The sequence below is a fragment of the Stegastes partitus genome, unplaced genomic scaffold (genome assembly GCF_000690725.1).
Source record: "Stegastes partitus isolate 25-593 unplaced genomic scaffold, Stegastes_partitus-1.0.2 Scaffold1593, whole genome shotgun sequence".
Lineage (NCBI taxonomy): Eukaryota > Metazoa > Chordata > Actinopteri > Pomacentridae > Stegastes > Stegastes partitus.
In genome coordinates this window covers 136,044-153,573 of record NW_007579324.1, presented here as the reverse complement: position 1 = coordinate 153,573, position 17,530 = coordinate 136,044, and the positions used below count along the sequence as shown (strand labels likewise).

General features: G+C 41.7%; 3 protein-coding genes across 3 annotated transcripts in view; 1 reads left to right on the top strand and 2 right to left on the bottom strand.

The window, feature by feature from the left end:
- The first annotated feature begins 7 nt into the window (after positions 1–7).
- On the top strand, positions 8–1,259 carry LOC103371474 (alanine aminotransferase 2-like). The gene is made up of 3 exons (XM_008300809.1): positions 8–159; positions 244–356; positions 619–1,259. The coding sequence occupies exons 1-3, from the start codon at positions 106–108 to the stop codon at positions 707–709; spliced, it is 258 nt and encodes an 85-aa protein (XP_008299031.1). The 5' UTR covers positions 8–105; the 3' UTR covers positions 710–1,259.
- Positions 1,260–1,339: 80 nt separating this feature from the next.
- Positions 1,340–6,588, bottom strand: pdia4 (protein disulfide isomerase family A, member 4). Its single transcript, XM_008300806.1, has 10 exons — positions 6,305–6,588; positions 5,161–5,338; positions 4,381–4,586; positions 4,139–4,277; positions 3,841–4,046; positions 3,543–3,701; positions 3,144–3,295; positions 2,676–2,832; positions 2,169–2,402; positions 1,340–2,049 (listed from the first exon to the last, which is right to left on the bottom strand). The coding sequence occupies exons 1-10, from the start codon at positions 6,378–6,380 to the stop codon at positions 1,634–1,636; spliced, it is 1,923 nt and encodes a 640-aa protein (XP_008299028.1). The 5' UTR covers positions 6,381–6,588; the 3' UTR covers positions 1,340–1,633.
- A 1,222-nt stretch (positions 6,589–7,810) lies between these two features.
- Positions 7,811–17,530, bottom strand: part of pkd1l1 (polycystin 1 like 1, transient receptor potential channel interacting) — a 28,472-nt gene continuing 18,752 nt past the window's right edge. Inside the window, exons 30-52 of the mRNA XM_008300811.1 lie at positions 16,207–16,313; positions 15,886–16,003; positions 15,682–15,792; positions 14,921–15,094; positions 14,632–14,818; positions 14,531–14,541; positions 14,265–14,384; positions 13,918–14,159; positions 13,691–13,775; positions 13,251–13,369; positions 13,053–13,163; positions 12,861–12,969; positions 12,580–12,642; positions 11,408–11,493; positions 11,043–11,277; positions 10,779–10,883; positions 10,332–10,472; positions 9,928–10,062; positions 9,389–9,604; positions 8,760–8,921; positions 8,397–8,564; positions 8,198–8,298; positions 7,811–8,108 (exon numbers count right to left, since the gene is read on the bottom strand). Coding sequence (XP_008299033.1) covers positions 7,811–8,108; positions 8,198–8,298; positions 8,397–8,564; positions 8,760–8,921; positions 9,389–9,604; positions 9,928–10,062; positions 10,332–10,472; positions 10,779–10,883; positions 11,043–11,277; positions 11,408–11,493; positions 12,580–12,642; positions 12,861–12,969; positions 13,053–13,163; positions 13,251–13,369; positions 13,691–13,775; positions 13,918–14,159; positions 14,265–14,384; positions 14,531–14,541; positions 14,632–14,818; positions 14,921–15,094; positions 15,682–15,792; positions 15,886–16,003; positions 16,207–16,313 — 3,204 coding nt within the window. The remainder of the gene's footprint in view (positions 8,109–8,197; positions 8,299–8,396; positions 8,565–8,759; positions 8,922–9,388; positions 9,605–9,927; positions 10,063–10,331; positions 10,473–10,778; positions 10,884–11,042; positions 11,278–11,407; positions 11,494–12,579; positions 12,643–12,860; positions 12,970–13,052; positions 13,164–13,250; positions 13,370–13,690; positions 13,776–13,917; positions 14,160–14,264; positions 14,385–14,530; positions 14,542–14,631; positions 14,819–14,920; positions 15,095–15,681; positions 15,793–15,885; positions 16,004–16,206; positions 16,314–17,530) is intronic.

Genomic DNA, 17,530 nt, shown 5'->3' with positions numbered 1-17,530 from the left:
CAGGAGCGGACGGCGGTGTTAGCAGCTTTGGCAGAAAAGGCCAAGCTGACGGAGGAGATCTTCAACACGGTACCAGGCATCACCTGCAACCCGGTCCAGGGAGCCATGTACACTTTCCCCCGCATCACTCTGCCTCAGAAGGCCATCGACAAAGCCAAGGTCTGCTCTACACACACCCTGCATCCTCTGATCTCCTAATTTGTGTAGGCAAATGTATACAAATGTGTGTGTGTGTGTGTGCAGGAGCAAGGTCAAGTCCCTGACATGTACTACTGCATGAGGCTGCTGGAGGAGGAGGGAATCTGCCTGGTACCAGGGAGTGGCTTCGGCCAGAGAGAGGGAACCTTCCACTTCAGGTTAGTGCGGCGAAGCTTGTGGTCTTACTGCCTCCTACTGTTCACTTTTGAAGTTCAAAAAGTTTTAGCTACTTCAATCTGATGAGGATTTTTAAACTGTGTTGAGGTAACAAGTGACTGTGTTGCACAAATCCTGATAGTATCTAATGTGGGGTTTTGTTTTTTTTAATTTTTGAGGTTATGAACAGAATAAACCTTCAAAACACGAGTGTTAAGCGTCAGTATCGTTCCATTAACCTCAAACTCATCCTCCTCCTTCCAGGATGACAATCTTGCCTCCAACAGAGAAGCTGAAGGTGGTGCTGCAGAAGATCCGAGACTTCCACTTGCGGTTCACGCAGGAGTTTTCCTAATGGTCCTCCGCCTTTCAACCCCATCTCAAGAACCAACCCCTTCAGTGCCAGTATCTTTAAGTGCCTTCATGTGAAAGAGCTTTTGCGCAAGATCCATCTCTCAGCTCAAGGACTGTCTTCACATGTAATCAGACTTTTAAAGCTCTGTTCACTGTTTTGAGCAACACATGCAATCAGATGTCCTGTTCATATGTTCCTACAGCATGTCAAGATGCAGTGAGTTTCAGTCTATGATGCACTTTCTTTAAGTATTACCCAGCCAGGTCTGTCAGATGTTATGGCGCTGATTGTATGTCATGAGTTGAAGACCTTTTATCCCGTGTCATGTCACAGATGCTGCTACAGGTGCATCCGTCTTTTGCCAAGTGGTTCTATACGTGTCAGTTTAATAACATGTTTGGTGATTACTTGATTAATTTAATCGGCTGTGGATGATGCACCAGATTGGGAAATCACTGTTTTTCAAAGCCTGTATCAGAATGTAGCCATTTGTATTACTAATGTTTAAATTGTTCTTAAATACGATTAAAAAAACCTGTTGTTTTATGAACTGTCTGCAGTGACGGCTCTTATATTTGCAAATCATCTTCCAGCATGACTTGTATCGATTTATCAAGACAAAGAGTCACGTTTGAGTGCTGGGCCACAAGGCTGCCATCATTTTTAGTTTTATTTAAAAAGACTTACATCTTAAACAGTGCTTACATGCTTTTACAAACAGAAGAAAGCGGAATCTCTTGGAATGAACAGAAACTACAATGATGATCGAACCTTGAAATCATCACAGCAACTCAGTAACACCGTTTATAATCCACTGCGTTCCCTTCACTTTCCCAGAGGCCTCCTCAGCGTCCTCTGGGACTCTGCCTGGACAGCACGGTAAGAGTTCTTAGCTACTTTTTTTTTTTTTAGGGAGAGAAAGTTTCAAAGTTCATCTCTCTTCTGTGATAGCTTTGTGGCGTGCTGTTCCAAGAACTTGCTAAACCCTTCTACTGTTCTGTCTCCACCTTCAAATTTGATGGGGCTCTGCTTGCTGTTGCTTGGGGCAAAGTATATTGTGGGGAAGCCTTCCACTTTGTAGCTCTCGTTTGGAACGTCGTTGGCTGTGGCGTCCATCTTGGCGATCACCAGGTTTTTCTCACCCTTGTACTTCTTGCCCAGAGCCACATAATCGGGCTCCAGCTTCTTACAGTGGCCACACCAGGGAGCGTAAAACTCGATCAGGACATCCTTCTGGGTGTCCATGACAATATCGTCGAAGGTTTTTCCTACCACAACCTTCACTGGTCCTTTGTTGTTCTTTGGAACTGGCTGAGACTTGATGATGGGTTTCAGCTTTCCTGTAAATGACATAAAAAGAAATTAAGTAAGAAAAGTGCAAGTCACTGCAAACTACCTAATTATTGACTTGTTTACAAGAAAACTCAAAGGTCACATCATGCCATAAGACACTACTCACCTTTCTTAAAGGCTTTAACAAAGTCACTCAGCACATCAGAGTCAAACTCCTCGGGCTCCATGGCAAACTTCTTGCCTCCATCTGCCATGATTCCCACGTTCACTTCCTCTCCACTCTCGCTCAGACCCAGGCTCTTCAGCTCCTCCGCGTAATCCTCCTCATCAGCGATGGCAAATGTGTACTCAGGGAAGTCTTTGGCCACCTCGAGCACCTTGGACCTCCAGAACTGCGTAGCTAAAAAGACGACAAGACATGTTATAGCACAACAAATCCTCCACAGGTGATAACTGCACGATGTAATGGCTGCTGTAAATAGATGAGATGTTTAGAAGAGATTTTGAAAAAATAAAATAAAAAGTTTTCCACTAAAAGCTTGGCCACAGGAATAAAATTAGGACAAAATTCCAAATAATGAATTAGCAAAAGCTGATTTTTAAAATAAAAATAAAAGCAACATTCAGGTCACGAGGTGTTTAACAAGGTCCCAGGTCTGACGTAATAACTCACTTTTCCTGTAGTCAAAGCTGAAGTCAACTCCATAATACACAACCACCAGGGGTCTCTTGGCGTAACGTTTCCCATCATTGCTTGGTTTTCTGTGTCCCACCAGAGGAATCATATGTTTTTTGAAGAACTCCTGCACTTCTGACACCGTCGTCGAGTCCTGCATGACAAATTAATGAACATATCTTGAGTTCAAATGTGAATTTCTCCACCTGTGTCAGAATCTGCTGATTTTAGGGGGTTAGCAAATATAGCATTTAAAACTGAAAATGGCTGTTGCTCAGTGAAGCATGCATATTGCAAATTTATTTGTACACCAAAACTCAAACTGAAAGAAAGCACAGTCGTTTGGGATTCTGCACAGTTTCATATCTAGTAAAACCAAATTTAAACCCAAACTATTAAAAACATTTAAAGTAACAAATACCAAAACAGATGAGCAATGTTGAAAATGGAAATAAAAGACGGCACCTTGACTTCGAGCGTGTGTGACGATGGCTCATACTTGGAGCGGAACTTCTCGGGTTGAACAATGACAATCTGACCAGGAGAAGCTTTGAGCAGCTTGGACACTTCAGCGCTGAAGGCGTGACGGAAGGTGAAGTCTTCCCTCAGTGCATTACCTGCCAGACAAATATCAGTGAGAACAATACCCACATGTCCATTTGAAGAGTGAGAAAGAGTCTATGTTCCTTAAAATTAACTAAATGCTACGTTTTGGAAAATGGTCTCAGAATTATACTGGTGATGACACAACATATCTCTGATCTTGAATTGCAAAACATGCAGTCACCAGAAAAGAGAAGGAAAAAAAAAAAAAAAAGGGAAACAGGAAAAAAAAAAGTGACTTATCATAGTGGAACCACTTACAGGCTTCAATGTAGATCTCATAAGCTGCATCCTGTTCGCCAGAGAACACACCGACAATGACAGCATCATCACCGTCCTTGATGAGCTCCTGAATCTGTTTTCCTGCCTGAACCTGTTTGGATGGAGGCCCTGCCTGCTCGCCCATGTAGTCAACAATGCCTGTGGGAAAAGAGAAAAAGATGGATCAGCTGTGATGCATGATTAACGAAGCTGGAATATGCACACAGGTCTGCATGCATGCAAAGCTCAACATGCACAGAAAACAGCAAGGACAGACACGACGCGGTCAGTGACCTACCGAACTTCTCCCTGGGTCCGTTGTAGTCAAACACCTTGCCCTTCCTGAAGATCTTGAGGGTGGGATAGCCAGTGACTCCAAAACGCGTGGCAATCTCACCCTCCTCTGTGGCGTCCACCTTGGCCAGAGGGATGGGAGGAGTGCGCTGGCTCAACTCCTTGGCTGCCTTCTCGTACTCCGGAGCCAAACGCTTACAGTGTCCGCACCTGGAGGTCAGTTAAAGATGGATAATGATGAAAGTTTTATTGGGTGATTTCCACACTGCTTTTGACAACTAATCTGTATTTCATGAACTCACCAAGGAGCGTAGAACTCCACCAGGATGATGTCTGCATTATTTACAGTGTCATCAAAGTTGTCCTTTGTCAGCACCAGCGTCGCCTCAGGAGGAGGTTTCCAATCCGGCTGAGCCACCTCTTTCACCCGCTCCACGATGGCTGCAACACACAGACATTCACTACATTAATACTTATTTATTTTTTAAAGTGTAGCTGTGTTGAAATGTTGTGAAGATGTTTAAACTGAACAAACTGTTCCCACCCTTCTCGGTTCTATCTCCGTCATACTCCACAGGCTGCCCATTTTTTAGGATCTTGATGGTGGGGTACCCCGACACTTCGAACCTGCCGGCCACCACACTGGCTACTGTTGCATCCACTTTGGCCACAGGTATAGGAGGGTCATTCCCCTTCAGAGTCTCAGCGATTTTTTCATACTCTGGGGCAAACTGTTTGCAATGGCCACACCTAAAATAATATACAAAGGACACAGCTGTATTAAAACGTTTACCAGGATGTGAAAAGACAGAGTCATGCTGAAAAATTTACATAGGAAATGGCTTAGATATTAAAGTTTCAACAGAAATATTTTTTTCTGCTCCTGTGCTACTTTCAATTTTGAAATGAGTAGAGTAGTTGTTGTACATGTTACAATGACAATAAAGATATATTCTAGATGCATTAATTAATCTTGTTTTTTTTAGTTACTATATTAACAAGAAATATCTTGATAATCAAGGTGTAATTTTCTAATTCTAGCATCGTAAACTTTACTATATTCTGGTTTCTTTTCTTCTCTATGACAGTAAACTGAATATTTTTGGGTGGCAGATAACACAAGACATTTGCAGACTTCACGCTGAGCTTTGGGAAACACCAATTGCCTTTTTTGACCAATTTAAATACCAAACAATCTATTACTCAAGAATAAATAAACAGATTATGCAACAGTGAAAACAACTGTCAGTTCCTGCCCTAGACTTGAAGTAACAGGTCATTCTGATGGCAGGCTTATGAAAATTACAACATAGTAAAAACTTACCATGGGGCATAGAACTCAATGAGAACTGTGTCTTTGCCCTCCATGAAGGTGTCAAAGTTCTTGTCGTTAAGAACCAGCACCCCGTTCTCTTCTTTCACTTCTGTGTCGTCATCATCATCTTCCTCCTCCTCGTCATCACTGTCCTCATCATCACCTTCCTCCTTGTCTTCTGCAACATCTGACAGCAAACAAGAGAAAAAAAAATGCCACATTAATTTTGTGCTAAAGCCAGGGCAATGTGTTAGTGCCACCAGAATGCTGCTTGTTTGACTCCTCAGACTTTTCGAGGCAGGTATGGACCTGGCGTGCAGCAAGAAATGGGAGTGTATTCAGCTGGAGGCAGCACAGAGAGGGACAGGAAGAGGTCATCAGGAGAGCCAGCTCTGTTCTGGACCATCCACTGGACTCCATAGAGGGGGTTGGGTGAGAGGAGGATGTTAGCCAAGCTGACATCCATCGTGGACAACACCTCTCACCCCCTGCATGGCACTGTGGGGTCTCTGAGCAGCTCCTTCAGCAGCACACTGATACACCCACAGTGTAAGGAGGAGCGCTTCATCCCAACTGCTGTCAGAATCTACAACATGCTGTAGGTCTCCTTCAATATTGCATCCTTACATACATACTATAGAATATTAGATCCATTTTTCTCTATCACATTTTTACCCATTTCTCATGTGCAATATGTTATATGTGCAATGCTCTTCCTAGTTATGCTTTTTTTTGTTTGAACATATTTTTTTTCCTTAGGTTAACGTGTTGGTATGTTTGTGCTCTTTTCATACATCTGTACTGCTGCAACAAGTGACTTTCCCCATCTGTGGTGATGAATAAAGTACAATCTAATCATCTCATGTAATCTGTACTGTCACTATGCTGCATACCGGCGATGTACAACAGAAACAGGACTGCCTGAAATAATATTATCACTGTGCGTAAAGTAATTGTTAACACCCAGGAGCAACTCAACTGCTAGTGTGTGTGTGGATTGCTGGCTAGCTTGCTAACAAAGTATGTACAGTGTCTTAGCTAGCTAGTTTGCATAACAATAACTTACAGGAAACACACACCAGCTACGCCACAGCTTCACTTCGACCACCAGCTCGGTTGTAGTAAAGCTGTTAAAAAAAAATAACTCACTCACCATCTTCACACCTGCTGACAGTCGCAAAATGTGCAACGCCGAGCAGCACAATTAGCAGCAGAGCAACCTTCCTCATTGTCCACAGATGATGCGGCCCCCGCGTCAACGACGTGCTGCTCCGAAGTAGCCGGCTAATTAACTCTGGCTAATAACGCTGATGAATGTCATCAAAGCACGGCGTCGGCTGCACAGACCCGCTGTCCCGGATCAATACTGCTGTGTGGAGGTGCAAAGCCTCGGCTTGGTGGTTTCATATAAACTAACACTTCAGAAATCACGCACGCCGCCTCCTCCGTCTGGAACTTGTCTGACTTGCCACGTTCTGATTGGCTCCCATCATCCGCCGTCGTCCAATCACAAGCCGCCACTTAATTCCTGAGGCTGGAACGTTGAGCGACGCTATTGGACGCTGGAGGTTGTTTCCTGGTCGCACTCAGAGCTATGATAGTGTGTGGGACAGAGGTATAAAGAAACTGTACTGAGCATGCAAACTTTTTTCACTAATAGTTTACGTATTAATGTCAGTGCACACATCTGCAGCTCATATAACTCTGCTCACTATGAATATTCATCATAATTCAGTCTTTGTGCCCTCATGATCACAGTATCTAATCACGCCTATTAAAAACCAATACCTTGAGGGCATATTTTTAGATTCCTTTGAAGAGGTGCAGCTTCCTATGTTCACCACAACACCTCAGAAGATATTACATGTTTAAAAAAGGCTACACAGTAGGCTGCAGTATTAACTTAGTGACTAAAAAAATGCTGTGCAAAATAAATACAAAAGATCCCACTTTGAAGAATGAATGCAGCTACGATTAAAATGCATTTTTGATTGCTTGGAATAAAAATAATAACTGCACATTTTATTTCCTGTATTAACTGAAAAAACACATTAAAAAAAATAATTAAATAGCTACTCTGGTTAATTTAAGAAACAAAACCAGAAACAGCTTCTTCTTCTTTTCTTTCTCTTTTTTTTTTTTTTTTTTTTACCATGTTAACATGTCCATACAGTGTTTTTTTTATGTGCTTGATGACATATCATGTTCAAAATAAGCAGTCAGCACCACTGCTGAGCATTTCCTTTCTGAAAATGCAGGCTCCTGATAACAGTCTCAAAAACACTGTCTGAATTACTCTAATTTTATAACTTGCCATTGTGTAGCGTAATGTAGTTTGACAGTGTTTGAGCAGAGTTGTAGGTGAGCTGGTGTGCTTGACCTGCATCCAGTGGTAGAGGAGTGGGTGGAGAGAGAGAGCTGGGGACTTGATTGATCTGCATATTTTAGAGGAAGCAATTAGTGTAGAGTTGCATCCAAGCCGTTTTATTTGTTTTTCTGGGCTTAATGAAAGACCAAAAGGGAATCTTAATGACTTTTACACACAACCTGTCAAACAAAAAAGAAAATAAGACACTGGTTCCAAAGAATACTCTGCTGGTCTATACATTTTTACAGAGCAGAACATCTCCTGGCCAGAATTCTTATCCCTGTAAGGACTCTAGTGTGTATCTGGCTCTATTCTCCCAGGCTCTTCATGGACCAGAACCTCCACCACCACCTCTGTATGGGTGGCCTGAGTTTTACTTAACCAGTCGTTTGTTTTACTCCACTTGTCAGCTTGCTTCTCTAGAACATCTCCTGTCAAAAGTCTTTCAAGTGATGCTGGCTCTGGGCGACCCAGGCAGCATTCACCCTTTAATTTATCATCAGATGCCACAACAATGTCCAACGAGGGATTGTGTCCCATTTGGCCTCTCTGCTGTCGGACCTGTAGGATGTTCAGGTCAACCTGGGACCTGGTAGAGAAGGAATTCACATTTATTAATGTATTATATCTTAATATATGCTTATAAATATGCATGTGTTACTAATTTAATTCTTTTACCTGAACAGGTTAGATGAAGGTTGATTTTCTCCCAGATTTGATGCAGAGTGGTCACCAATCTCAGTGGCATCATTCACCATCATCTGTGACCTCACAGAGTCCTAACAAAACCATCCAGCATTGGTTTTACATTGGTTTTATAATATTTATATATACATTGGTTTGTACTGCAAGTGTGTTTGATTTGAAGCTGGATCACCTGTGTGTCCATGTCAGAGGGCTCAGATATGGGTGAGATGACAGGACTGTCCTCCTCTCCGAAGCGATGGGCTTTGGGGGGCAGAGTGTGGTGCAGGCTGCTGGAGAGAGCGTTGAGTCTGAACAACAGCTCATCCACTAAGCTTTCAAACTCCTCAAGGTAATATGTCTGAAAAGGGGAAACTAGTGTAAGTTGTGCAGTTGGAACATTTTTGGAGGCACAAAAAGAGTTAGTAACCATGACAGCAGTCTTGGTTGTTTACAGCAAGACAGTCTCACAATGATATACTCAGTATATATAGTTTAAAAAAATGATAAACACTGACATTCTGCTGTTTAAAGGACAAAGCAGCTTTTTTCTTACCCTCTCGTCCTCATGGTTACTAGTCGATGCTTGTCTATGCTTCCCAGTGAGCTCAGAGACCCTCTGTCTGATGTAGCTGGCCAGTTCTGCTATGGTGAAGACTTTCCTCCTGTTTGGACGTCTTTTGGCAGGTTTGACCAATGAGGACACCACACTGATCATCTATAAGACAGCCACAGTTCTGTTAGAGCACAACAATGACTGACTGAAAGGACCAGACTATAGGATACAGTGGCATCTAGCAGGAAATCCAGATGTATAGGAGAACCTATGATGGTTACCACTTCAACCAAAAAACTCTCTTTGAAAGACCTTTGTTAGAACCACTGTTTAGTTTGTCCATTCTGGGCTACTGTAGAAACATTGCAGCACAGTCAAGCTCTGTAAAAGATAATCTGCTTCCTCTGTAGAGTTGAATGGCTCATTCTGAGTAAATTAAAACACAGTGATTCGTGGTTACAAGTGATTATACACGAACAAAAACACAATTAGGAACACTATATTCTATTTCTGCTAACAGACCCCTAAATGGTACTCACTGTTCCTTTAATATATGCATAAATCAGCCAGTTTCTTATCCATTCTTATTGTCAAAGAAAAAAAATGACAGTTGTAAAATATATATGTACCATTGCTGTCCACACCACTGTAGAGGTCAGACACAGGACTCCATAGTAAAACAAATCATGCCCAGAGAGGAGGAATCCCCTGCCGGCTCCGAGGCCTCGATGCTGACGGAGCAGAGTCCAAAATGATCGGGGAACAGAGCTGAAGGCCCAGGAGTTTTGTATGTAGAGCAGATTGCCCACACAGGACAGCGCTGCCAGTAGTATCAGACCTGAAATCTAACAGAGGAGAAAGTGCAGATTTCTAGTGTCTGTCTGAGCATTTTTTGTTTCTAAACCAAATCTCTACTTTAGAGTCATAACTCTGATATTCTGGTAGGAAATAACTGCACAAACGGGTGTTAGAAAGACAGAAAATCAAGAAAAATAATATCATGGGAGGATAGCATCTCCAAAGTGCACACAAAAGACCTCTATAGTTCCTGCACTTTTATAAGTCCTCAGGTCTTAACAATGCTATTCAAAATCAAGCAGCGACAGTATTGTGCTGCTTGGAGCGAGGACCTTTCCTAACTAGTGCTATTGCTGTGTAACGTGTTTACCGCTGGCCATAAGAGGCTGGAGAGTGAGTGGGCAAACAGTGTAGCAGAGACAGCCAAGGTCCTGTTCACCCTCAGCACAGTCACACACTTCACAGTCAGGAGGAAAACCACAATGCCCCGCAGAGTACGAACAGACTGTAGAGACAACACACATTTTTATCCCTATTAGTAATCAAAAACAGCATCACTGATAAACAGCCTTTAAAATGCACAGAACTGCAATGTAATCTTAAATATATAGTTTTATTAATACCATGTCAGTAATCTGCTCCTAATCCTAGAGGTAAAGATCTGTTTTTTTATTTGCCAGGGGAAGGTGTTGTAATAAACTAAGCAGAACAAGCATTTTCTCCACATTAACAACGTGTTTTCGCTCCCTCCGCATTCATTTGTTTGTCCCTCACTTGTTCCCAGGTAGCCAGCAGGCTGACATCAACATGTCCTCTGTAGCTGCGTCTCTGCAGCGACTCCACGACTTCCATGATAATAACAGAGCGATAGATGTGATACACATAATACACTATTGTCACTGTCAGCAGACTGACCTGCAAAAGAGAGAGCAGGTGAGGTAGAATTCTGCACCAGTGAAGCATAATCAGGTACATTTCAAACACAGCTTTGACCTTCACATATTTTTCCTGTGTGCTTTTCTCGACAGACATGTTAGTTTAACAGCTACAGGTTGTTTTACCCTTTCAGCGAGGTCATTGTGATCCTGTTTGCATTGGTGTGCCGAGTGTGTGTGCGGCTGTGGACGCGTGCATGTAGCTACTGTATGTTCAAGCTGTGTCTTTTCATTTTGGTTGGAATTCTAATGTTGGAATGATTGTTTTTGCTTCTAGTTGACTTACTTCCACCAAGTTGCAAGGTTTCCTCAAGTATTCCAGCAGCCCTTGCTGTGCTAAACTGGACGTTTGAAGATAGAGTTGTAGTAGAGACAAGAGGAGGAAGAGGAGCTGGTAGCGAGGAAGGGAAAGTGTCAATAAACCTTAACATTGAATTATGAGCAAGTGTTCGTGTGTTTGTTAGTATGTGTGTCGTAAACTTCAGTGTGTGTGTTGCTTTCTCAGCTTTATGATGGTGTTAAAAACCTGATAGAGATAAAAGCATTATACCTGGCAGACCATAACAATGTAGCCCCACACAGCAGGAGTGTGATAAACCCTGACTGACTGGACTTTGGCAGAAGGCAGCAGGACACCGGTGGGGCTCTGCTCGGCGAGCAGAGTGACACTGGTGAACAAGTTTGGCGCGGGGCTGTACAAGGTGAAGTGAACCTTCAGGGCCACCGTCTGTCCACCCAGCCAGCCACCTGAACGCAGAAGCTTCAGTTTGGATGCAGCGTCAGATCTGTAGAGGAGCAGAACGAATTGATTGTGGTGATGAATTCAGAGTTGATCACACGGAGAAAGTATTTCAGCTGTGATCTTCACTTGGATAACAATTGTTTCCACCATGTGTGTTACTGTGTACTTCTCACTTTGTGCGGCCTAAGCCAACTGTAGCGCTCGGTCCTGCGTGGCAACCCAGGGGACCACATGTCCTTGGCAGTGTTGCCATGGAAACCTGGGAGATTTGAGTGTGTGTTAAGAGCATACTCTGCACCCCAACAAGAATAAGCAACACAGCATACAGACAGTCAGAATATATGCAGTCAGGTTAAATATAGAAAAAAAAACCCAGGAATTAACATTAAACTGTGGCATTATGGTAGCTCCAAGAATTCAATTTCAATTCATTTCAAAGGGCTTTACTGGAATAAAAGTTTCAAGAAACAATACTGCCAAAGCTTCAACACACAATTAGTCACAATATTTGGAAAAACACACAATAATATTCACAGTATATTCTTTGCATATGCGTGTTTGTGACAACTGCATCGTACAAAGTTGTTCTTCATCTCTCAGTGTGATAAATTCTAAACCTTGAGCTACACTGACATTTTTCACAGGAACAATGCAGCATAATGCAACACTCCTGCAGTAAATCATGAAGGTTATGATGTTCAGCTTTGATGGAGCTGTTTTCAAGAGAAGATGATTTAACTTTGTGATCTTTTTGGAGGGTTGTGGATGGTGGTGCTGTTGAACTATATGGCATTACAACAGGTGTTTCTGCTATTTTGTCCATCCTATTTATATCAGTGAGGAAAGGCTAAAATGATTGCACGGCTCTCTAAAACAAAAACTGAATGTATAAAAGTAGGACTTGCTGCCATACTCTTGTGTTGTGCATTACACTGGATGCACCTAATAAAAAATGAGTGAATATCTGTGTGTGGCTCATCTTTGTGAAACAGCACTCTCTGCAGGGGGGATATAGTACAAAATACAGCAGCGTAATGACGTCCTGAGAGCCATGTGATTATTAGACGTTGATTATTTGCATGCAATTAGGGCAAAATTCAGCAGATTATTCAACAAAGATGTATTTTATGTAAGTGTAATTTGCGGTTATTTCACAAACAACAGAATAATAAAATACTACATTCATTAGTTTGTATGAAAAATCTGTTTGCAAAATCTGAATACAGTTTTTAGTAATTCAAGAATTTTTACTATAACCGTTATGAAGATATCTGTATTAAAATGAGTGAGCAAAGGTTAAATAAGTGGTGGAATATTAAACCTAAATGCATTTTTTGCTACTCACCTGGTTCTGAAATGTGTCGGACATCATCTTCTTCAGCATTGGCTCTCCAATCACAATATATGACTGCCGAACAACATTTTAAAAAATAAATAAAAGATTTAGTTTGTCTTTATATTGAAACATAATTAGGATTTCCTCCCAAAAGGTAAATTTTAAGGACTCCAAAAGGCTTATGTCCATGTTTAAGACACAATTCTTGACAGGGTGGGGTCAGATCTATTTTTCACTGATATGCTTTACATTAAATTGACTTCCCTTCAGAGCTTTAAGCCAGAGCTTACCTCAGTTTTAAATGATGCGTTCTTGTACAGTAAATCAAGCAGACTTGTCTGTGTCCACTTCCACCAGTCCTCATGCGTTTGTATGGCTCTAAAAGCATTGTCTTGATTCCTGATGAAAGTCAACATGAGATTTTTTCATGTGCTACAGGTGAGTGACAATGACAAAGACAGATATGCTTCTGCAATTGTTACCCTATAAAGAGTCTCCTAACAGCTCTATTGAGGTGGTAGTGGTCACTGACTGAGCTGCCATAGATGATACACATCATCAGGATAAACATAGGGACACAGAGAGACAAATCCCTGTGTGACAAAGAAAAGAGTGAATTACTTGTACAGCTTTAAATCATATACAAACAAGTGCACACATATCGGTACAAAGCCTCACACCTCAGTGTTTCATAGATCAGAGCGTTTCTTCTTTTCTTCCCACGAGTTTTCCTCAACTCTGCCGGTGTAGGCGGGCGCACAAGACGCAGGAACCGAGCTCGCCGACGAGCTCCAAGCAGCTGTCAATCAGAAACAGTTGAATTTGGGTAGAAAAGAACAGAAGAGTTTTAACTGTAACAGAGTCTGGGTTTCACCTTTTCAAGGCATCTCATCTGGGGGAAAGCAGATGACGTGAACGTCTCTTCTGGTTGATTATTGTGGCTCCACATTTTTAAAATCTCAAGACTAACAAAACTATGAAAGTCTGATCTTTGCTGGTACCAACAGGACACAGTCACAGCCACGCTAAGTATCTGGAAAAGAAGAATAATAAGCTAGTAATTAAGGGCTAAGGTTTTCACCGGTTTTTATTTGTTAGTTGAGAAAAGCCATTGAATTACCACAGCTGGCTGGATGAGGAAGATGCAAGACATCAGGGAGAAGAAAAGAGAATGTATCCACAGCAGAGCCTTGGTGCTGCTGAATCTGAGCCATGAGAACACACACAGACACAGTTACAGTGTGACACTGACACATGCACAATGTTACACTGACACAGCACCAAATACATATTAGAGAAACTCAGAATTTTGCAACCATCCATTCAGTGGCATCACACTTCCACTACCTCATTCCCAGCACTGTGGAGAACACAAAGCAGGAGAGACACAACAGCAGACACAGCGCCCAGGCCAGATAGTGACACCACTGGGATGTTGGTCGTAATCGTCTTTTTGTCTGTTGACCAGGCCACGCTGTCTGGTGATGGCAACCTTCCTCAAAGCTTAAGTCTGGTGAACATTTTCTAGGAGTTTCTTCCTCCTGGTGAACCTCCTCTTGACCTTCATGTCTCCTACTGGACAAACAGGCCTGTTGGGTTCCATTAAACCTGTTAGTTAAAAGCTCAAACTCTTTTTCCTGAGCTGCTTGATCGACATTACTCCAGAGCAACAGTTTTCGAAGGGCTGGTCCCACACTGCTCTCAAACGTTAGGTCATCCTCCTTTCTTATGGCCACATCTGGCAGGAAAACAGGTTCTTTATCAGTGTCTGTATTTCCTCGAGATGTAGTGAACACTGACTGGAGGTCTGTGTCCTACAATGGAAAAAGAAGGGTCAGACAGTGATGTGAGAACAAAAACACAGAAAAAGATGAAAAACACTCAAAGGTGTAACCTGGGATTTCTTCCTGTAGGTGTCCCACTGCTGAAAGCTGCTCCAGGAGAGATGGGATTTATTTACTGACAGAGCATCTGCAAGGAGATTTAAAAAAGAAATCAACAAAATGCAAAAAGATGACAGAAATTTAGAATAATAAAACAGAAGACATCTAATGCACTAACCTTCAAAACAGTCTTTTTCAGTCATTTTGCTCTTAGCGCGTTGGACTCGTGACCTCATCGGCTTGACCCCTCGCAGTCGAAACAGGAAAGCTATCACTGTTGCTCCGGGCAACACAGCCGCCACGCTTAAAAGTCCCGTTGTTACAGAAACAGCTGACATGTCGATAAAGCCCAACTCAAACAGCAACTGTGAACAAGGGATTAGAAGTTGTAGTATTGTTGTTATTATTGTTAAGCTTTATAGCTCTCCTGCACCAAATCTTCAACTCTGAAGGTTTTCTGACTCTACCTGATCATCCGTTTGTGATACGATTACTGTGTTGACACATGCGTAACCCAACAGCAGCAGCAGACACACGCTAAGTCTTTGGGTGTGTGTGAAGGAGTTGGGGCAAGGGCAGCTGCACACAGACATCCAGATGTGGAAATCGGCCATGTATTCCAATAGCTTGAGACCCAACATCTGCACGAATATAGATGGAGACGCATTGAAGCAGAATAAAATGTTAAAACAGGTGCTTTTAGTATATGGTTTCTCATGTGTATACAGTCGTCCTCAAATGTATTCATACCCTCCCATTAAAGAAGGAAAAAAATGGCTGTCACTAAAATAAGCTGAAATTGACAAAAGTAATAATAAATAAAAAAAATAATGAAAATCATGACATTGCTATGAATAGTGGTTCAACAGAACTATTGTTGTAAAAAAAAACAAAAAAAAAAACAAGCATGTGGGGACCCCTAAACTAATATTTTGTTGAACAACTCTTTGAGCCAATCACTGCAATCAGGTAACAGATATTTTGATTTTGGCCCACTGCTCATCAGTAAAGTGCTATGACTTGTCCAGGACAGTTTTTTTTTTCTTAATTATTCTTTTCAACCACAATTCAAAAGCAATGTCTTATTTCACTAAATTGTAATTTAGCAAATTTTTATTTATTATTACTTTTTTCAGTTTCAAGTTATTTGAGTGATTTTTGCGAATTTTGAATTTTCTTTAATGGAAGGGTATGAATAAATTTGAGGATGACTGTATTAGTGTTGTACCTTAGCAAAGCCTATTCCTTGAGTGCAAACACGTAGCTCCCTCTCCACTCGGCCATCGCCTTTGTTCACAGCCAACCAGCACTGACCGACAAACAGCCATCTCCTCACACGCTCTGTGTTCACCTGAATTCAAAGCAGGTAAACAAAACATCTTGTGGATCGAATTGAAATCCACATCTTTGGGGAAAAAAGGAAAAAAAAAACTAAATTGATGAGCTTTACCTCAGACACCTCCACTTGTTTGAGGTACCAGTCTGGGGAGGGTCCAGAGTTGTCATGCCAGATGTGAAGCCCCCACACAGGGCCCAGGCTGTCTGCTGCACTGTGGAGTGAAGACACAGAAAGAGCACTAACGAAGGCGTAAAGGAATGAGTAGAGCAAATGAGATTGTGTAGCATTATAGAAAGTAAAAAGTGTTGCACACTATAAAAACTGATTTTACGATGTGGAAAATAAAAAAGTATCTAATTTTTTATCTTGTTGAAGGCTTTCAACAAAATGTCTAATTTTTAAATTTGATTTTACCTCAGTATAAAGGTGTCTTGAGAGTTCCTCCTGAACAGAGTGCATCCTGGGACTTGTAGTTCTCTTGTCTGCGTGGCCCCATCTTCCCCATACAGCACTATGTAAATCTGACATTTAAGAGTTTCCTTAATACACATTAGAACTGAATTTAGTTTATAGTTTAGTTTCAATAAGTCTGTGAAACAAACCCACACAGTTAATAAAAAGTCAGTTTCATAGCAGTTTAGCTATTTCCAAAGCTGATATTTATTTTTTTTCTAAAGAATTTCAATTTCCCTCTTGTTTACTTTAAAGTCAGTTCAATGTTCAAGGATTATTTTTACATTTGTTATCGAGAACAGCTGTTCAAGTCTCCCAACCTCTCTTGTGTGCGCTAAAGGAGAGGGACTGAGCGAGAAGTTGTCATCGGGTGATATTTCACAATGAGGGGTGCTGCAGTTTTTCTGTCGTTGCTGCTCTGTCTGTACTGAACATGGGCTTAAGGTGAGAGAGAAAACTGGAAGGAAGGTGTTCAGTCTGAGACAGAAGATGTCAAAGCAGCTCGTGGTCACAGCAGCAGCAGACAGACCAACATCACCACTGACATCTGGGCTGAGCTGAGAGAGCTGAGAGACATGGTCATCGAACTACAGGTAGAGCTGAGATACAGCCAGAGCAAGGTGGCGGCGCTGGAGCAAGAGAACGCAGGTGACAGGCATGATAACACACTAATTAATGCTGATTAATTGATTTAATTACAGGGCCACACAGGGCAGACTGACAGTGAACTGCAGATGAATGCAGATATTTGCTGTCTTGTCAATCGTGAAAGTGAAAAATCTGCAAATGTGAAACCTTTTTTCTTTTTTTTGAAATGTAATTTTGATGGTATCCTAGCAATACCTTATTCAACCATTTTGAGTTTTGTAGTTCGACCAGAGAGCATCAACCCTCGTTTACATTCTCAGCATTAATGTTCTTTTTAATAGCTGATTTAAATGTGTTCACAGCATTGAAGGCCAGAATGAGCACCAGTGAAAACCAGGATGAAGAACTGAAGAGGGAGAACACAGGTAAGTTAAGAATAGCATTTTTTTTTTTTTTGAGTCAAAAAGGGTCACAGTAATGACATCTGAATGCCAGCATAAGTGTGGTTGAGGAGCAAACACTGTATTCTGGTAAAGACATGAAAGTAGGAGCCTGTGAAATGAAGGAAAATAACTTATTTGCATTACCAATGATGAAGCAGTGAGAATCATAGCAGCAAACGGAGGAATTTCTTCTACACAAAACAATGTAGAAGGACATGAACAGCTATGAATGCTATAATTTATGTAAATACAAC

Bases quoted from the DNA above. Each gene is read 5' to 3' on its own strand.
- LOC103371474 (XM_008300809.1), top strand. From the start codon at position 106: ATGTACACTTTCCCCCGCATCACTCTGCCTCAGAAGGCCATCGACAAA. The intron at 160-243 runs GTCTGCTCTACA...GTGTGTGTGCAG, and splicing joins AGGCCATCGACAAAGCCAAG to GAGCAAGGTCAAGTCCCTGA. The intron at 357-618 runs GTTAGTGCGGCG...TCCTCCTTCCAG, and splicing joins GAGGGAACCTTCCACTTCAG to GATGACAATCTTGCCTCCAA.
- pdia4 (XM_008300806.1), bottom strand. From the start codon at position 6,380: ATGAGGAAGGTTGCTCTGCTGCTAATTGTGCTGCTCGGCGTTGCACAT. The intron at 4,278-4,380 runs GTGGGAACAGTT...TGTGTGTTGCAG, and splicing joins CGGAGATAGAACCGAGAAGG to CCATCGTGGAGCGGGTGAAA. The intron at 3,702-3,840 runs GTAGGTCACTGA...CTTTTCCCACAG, and splicing joins CGGACCCAGGGAGAAGTTCG to GCATTGTTGACTACATGGGC.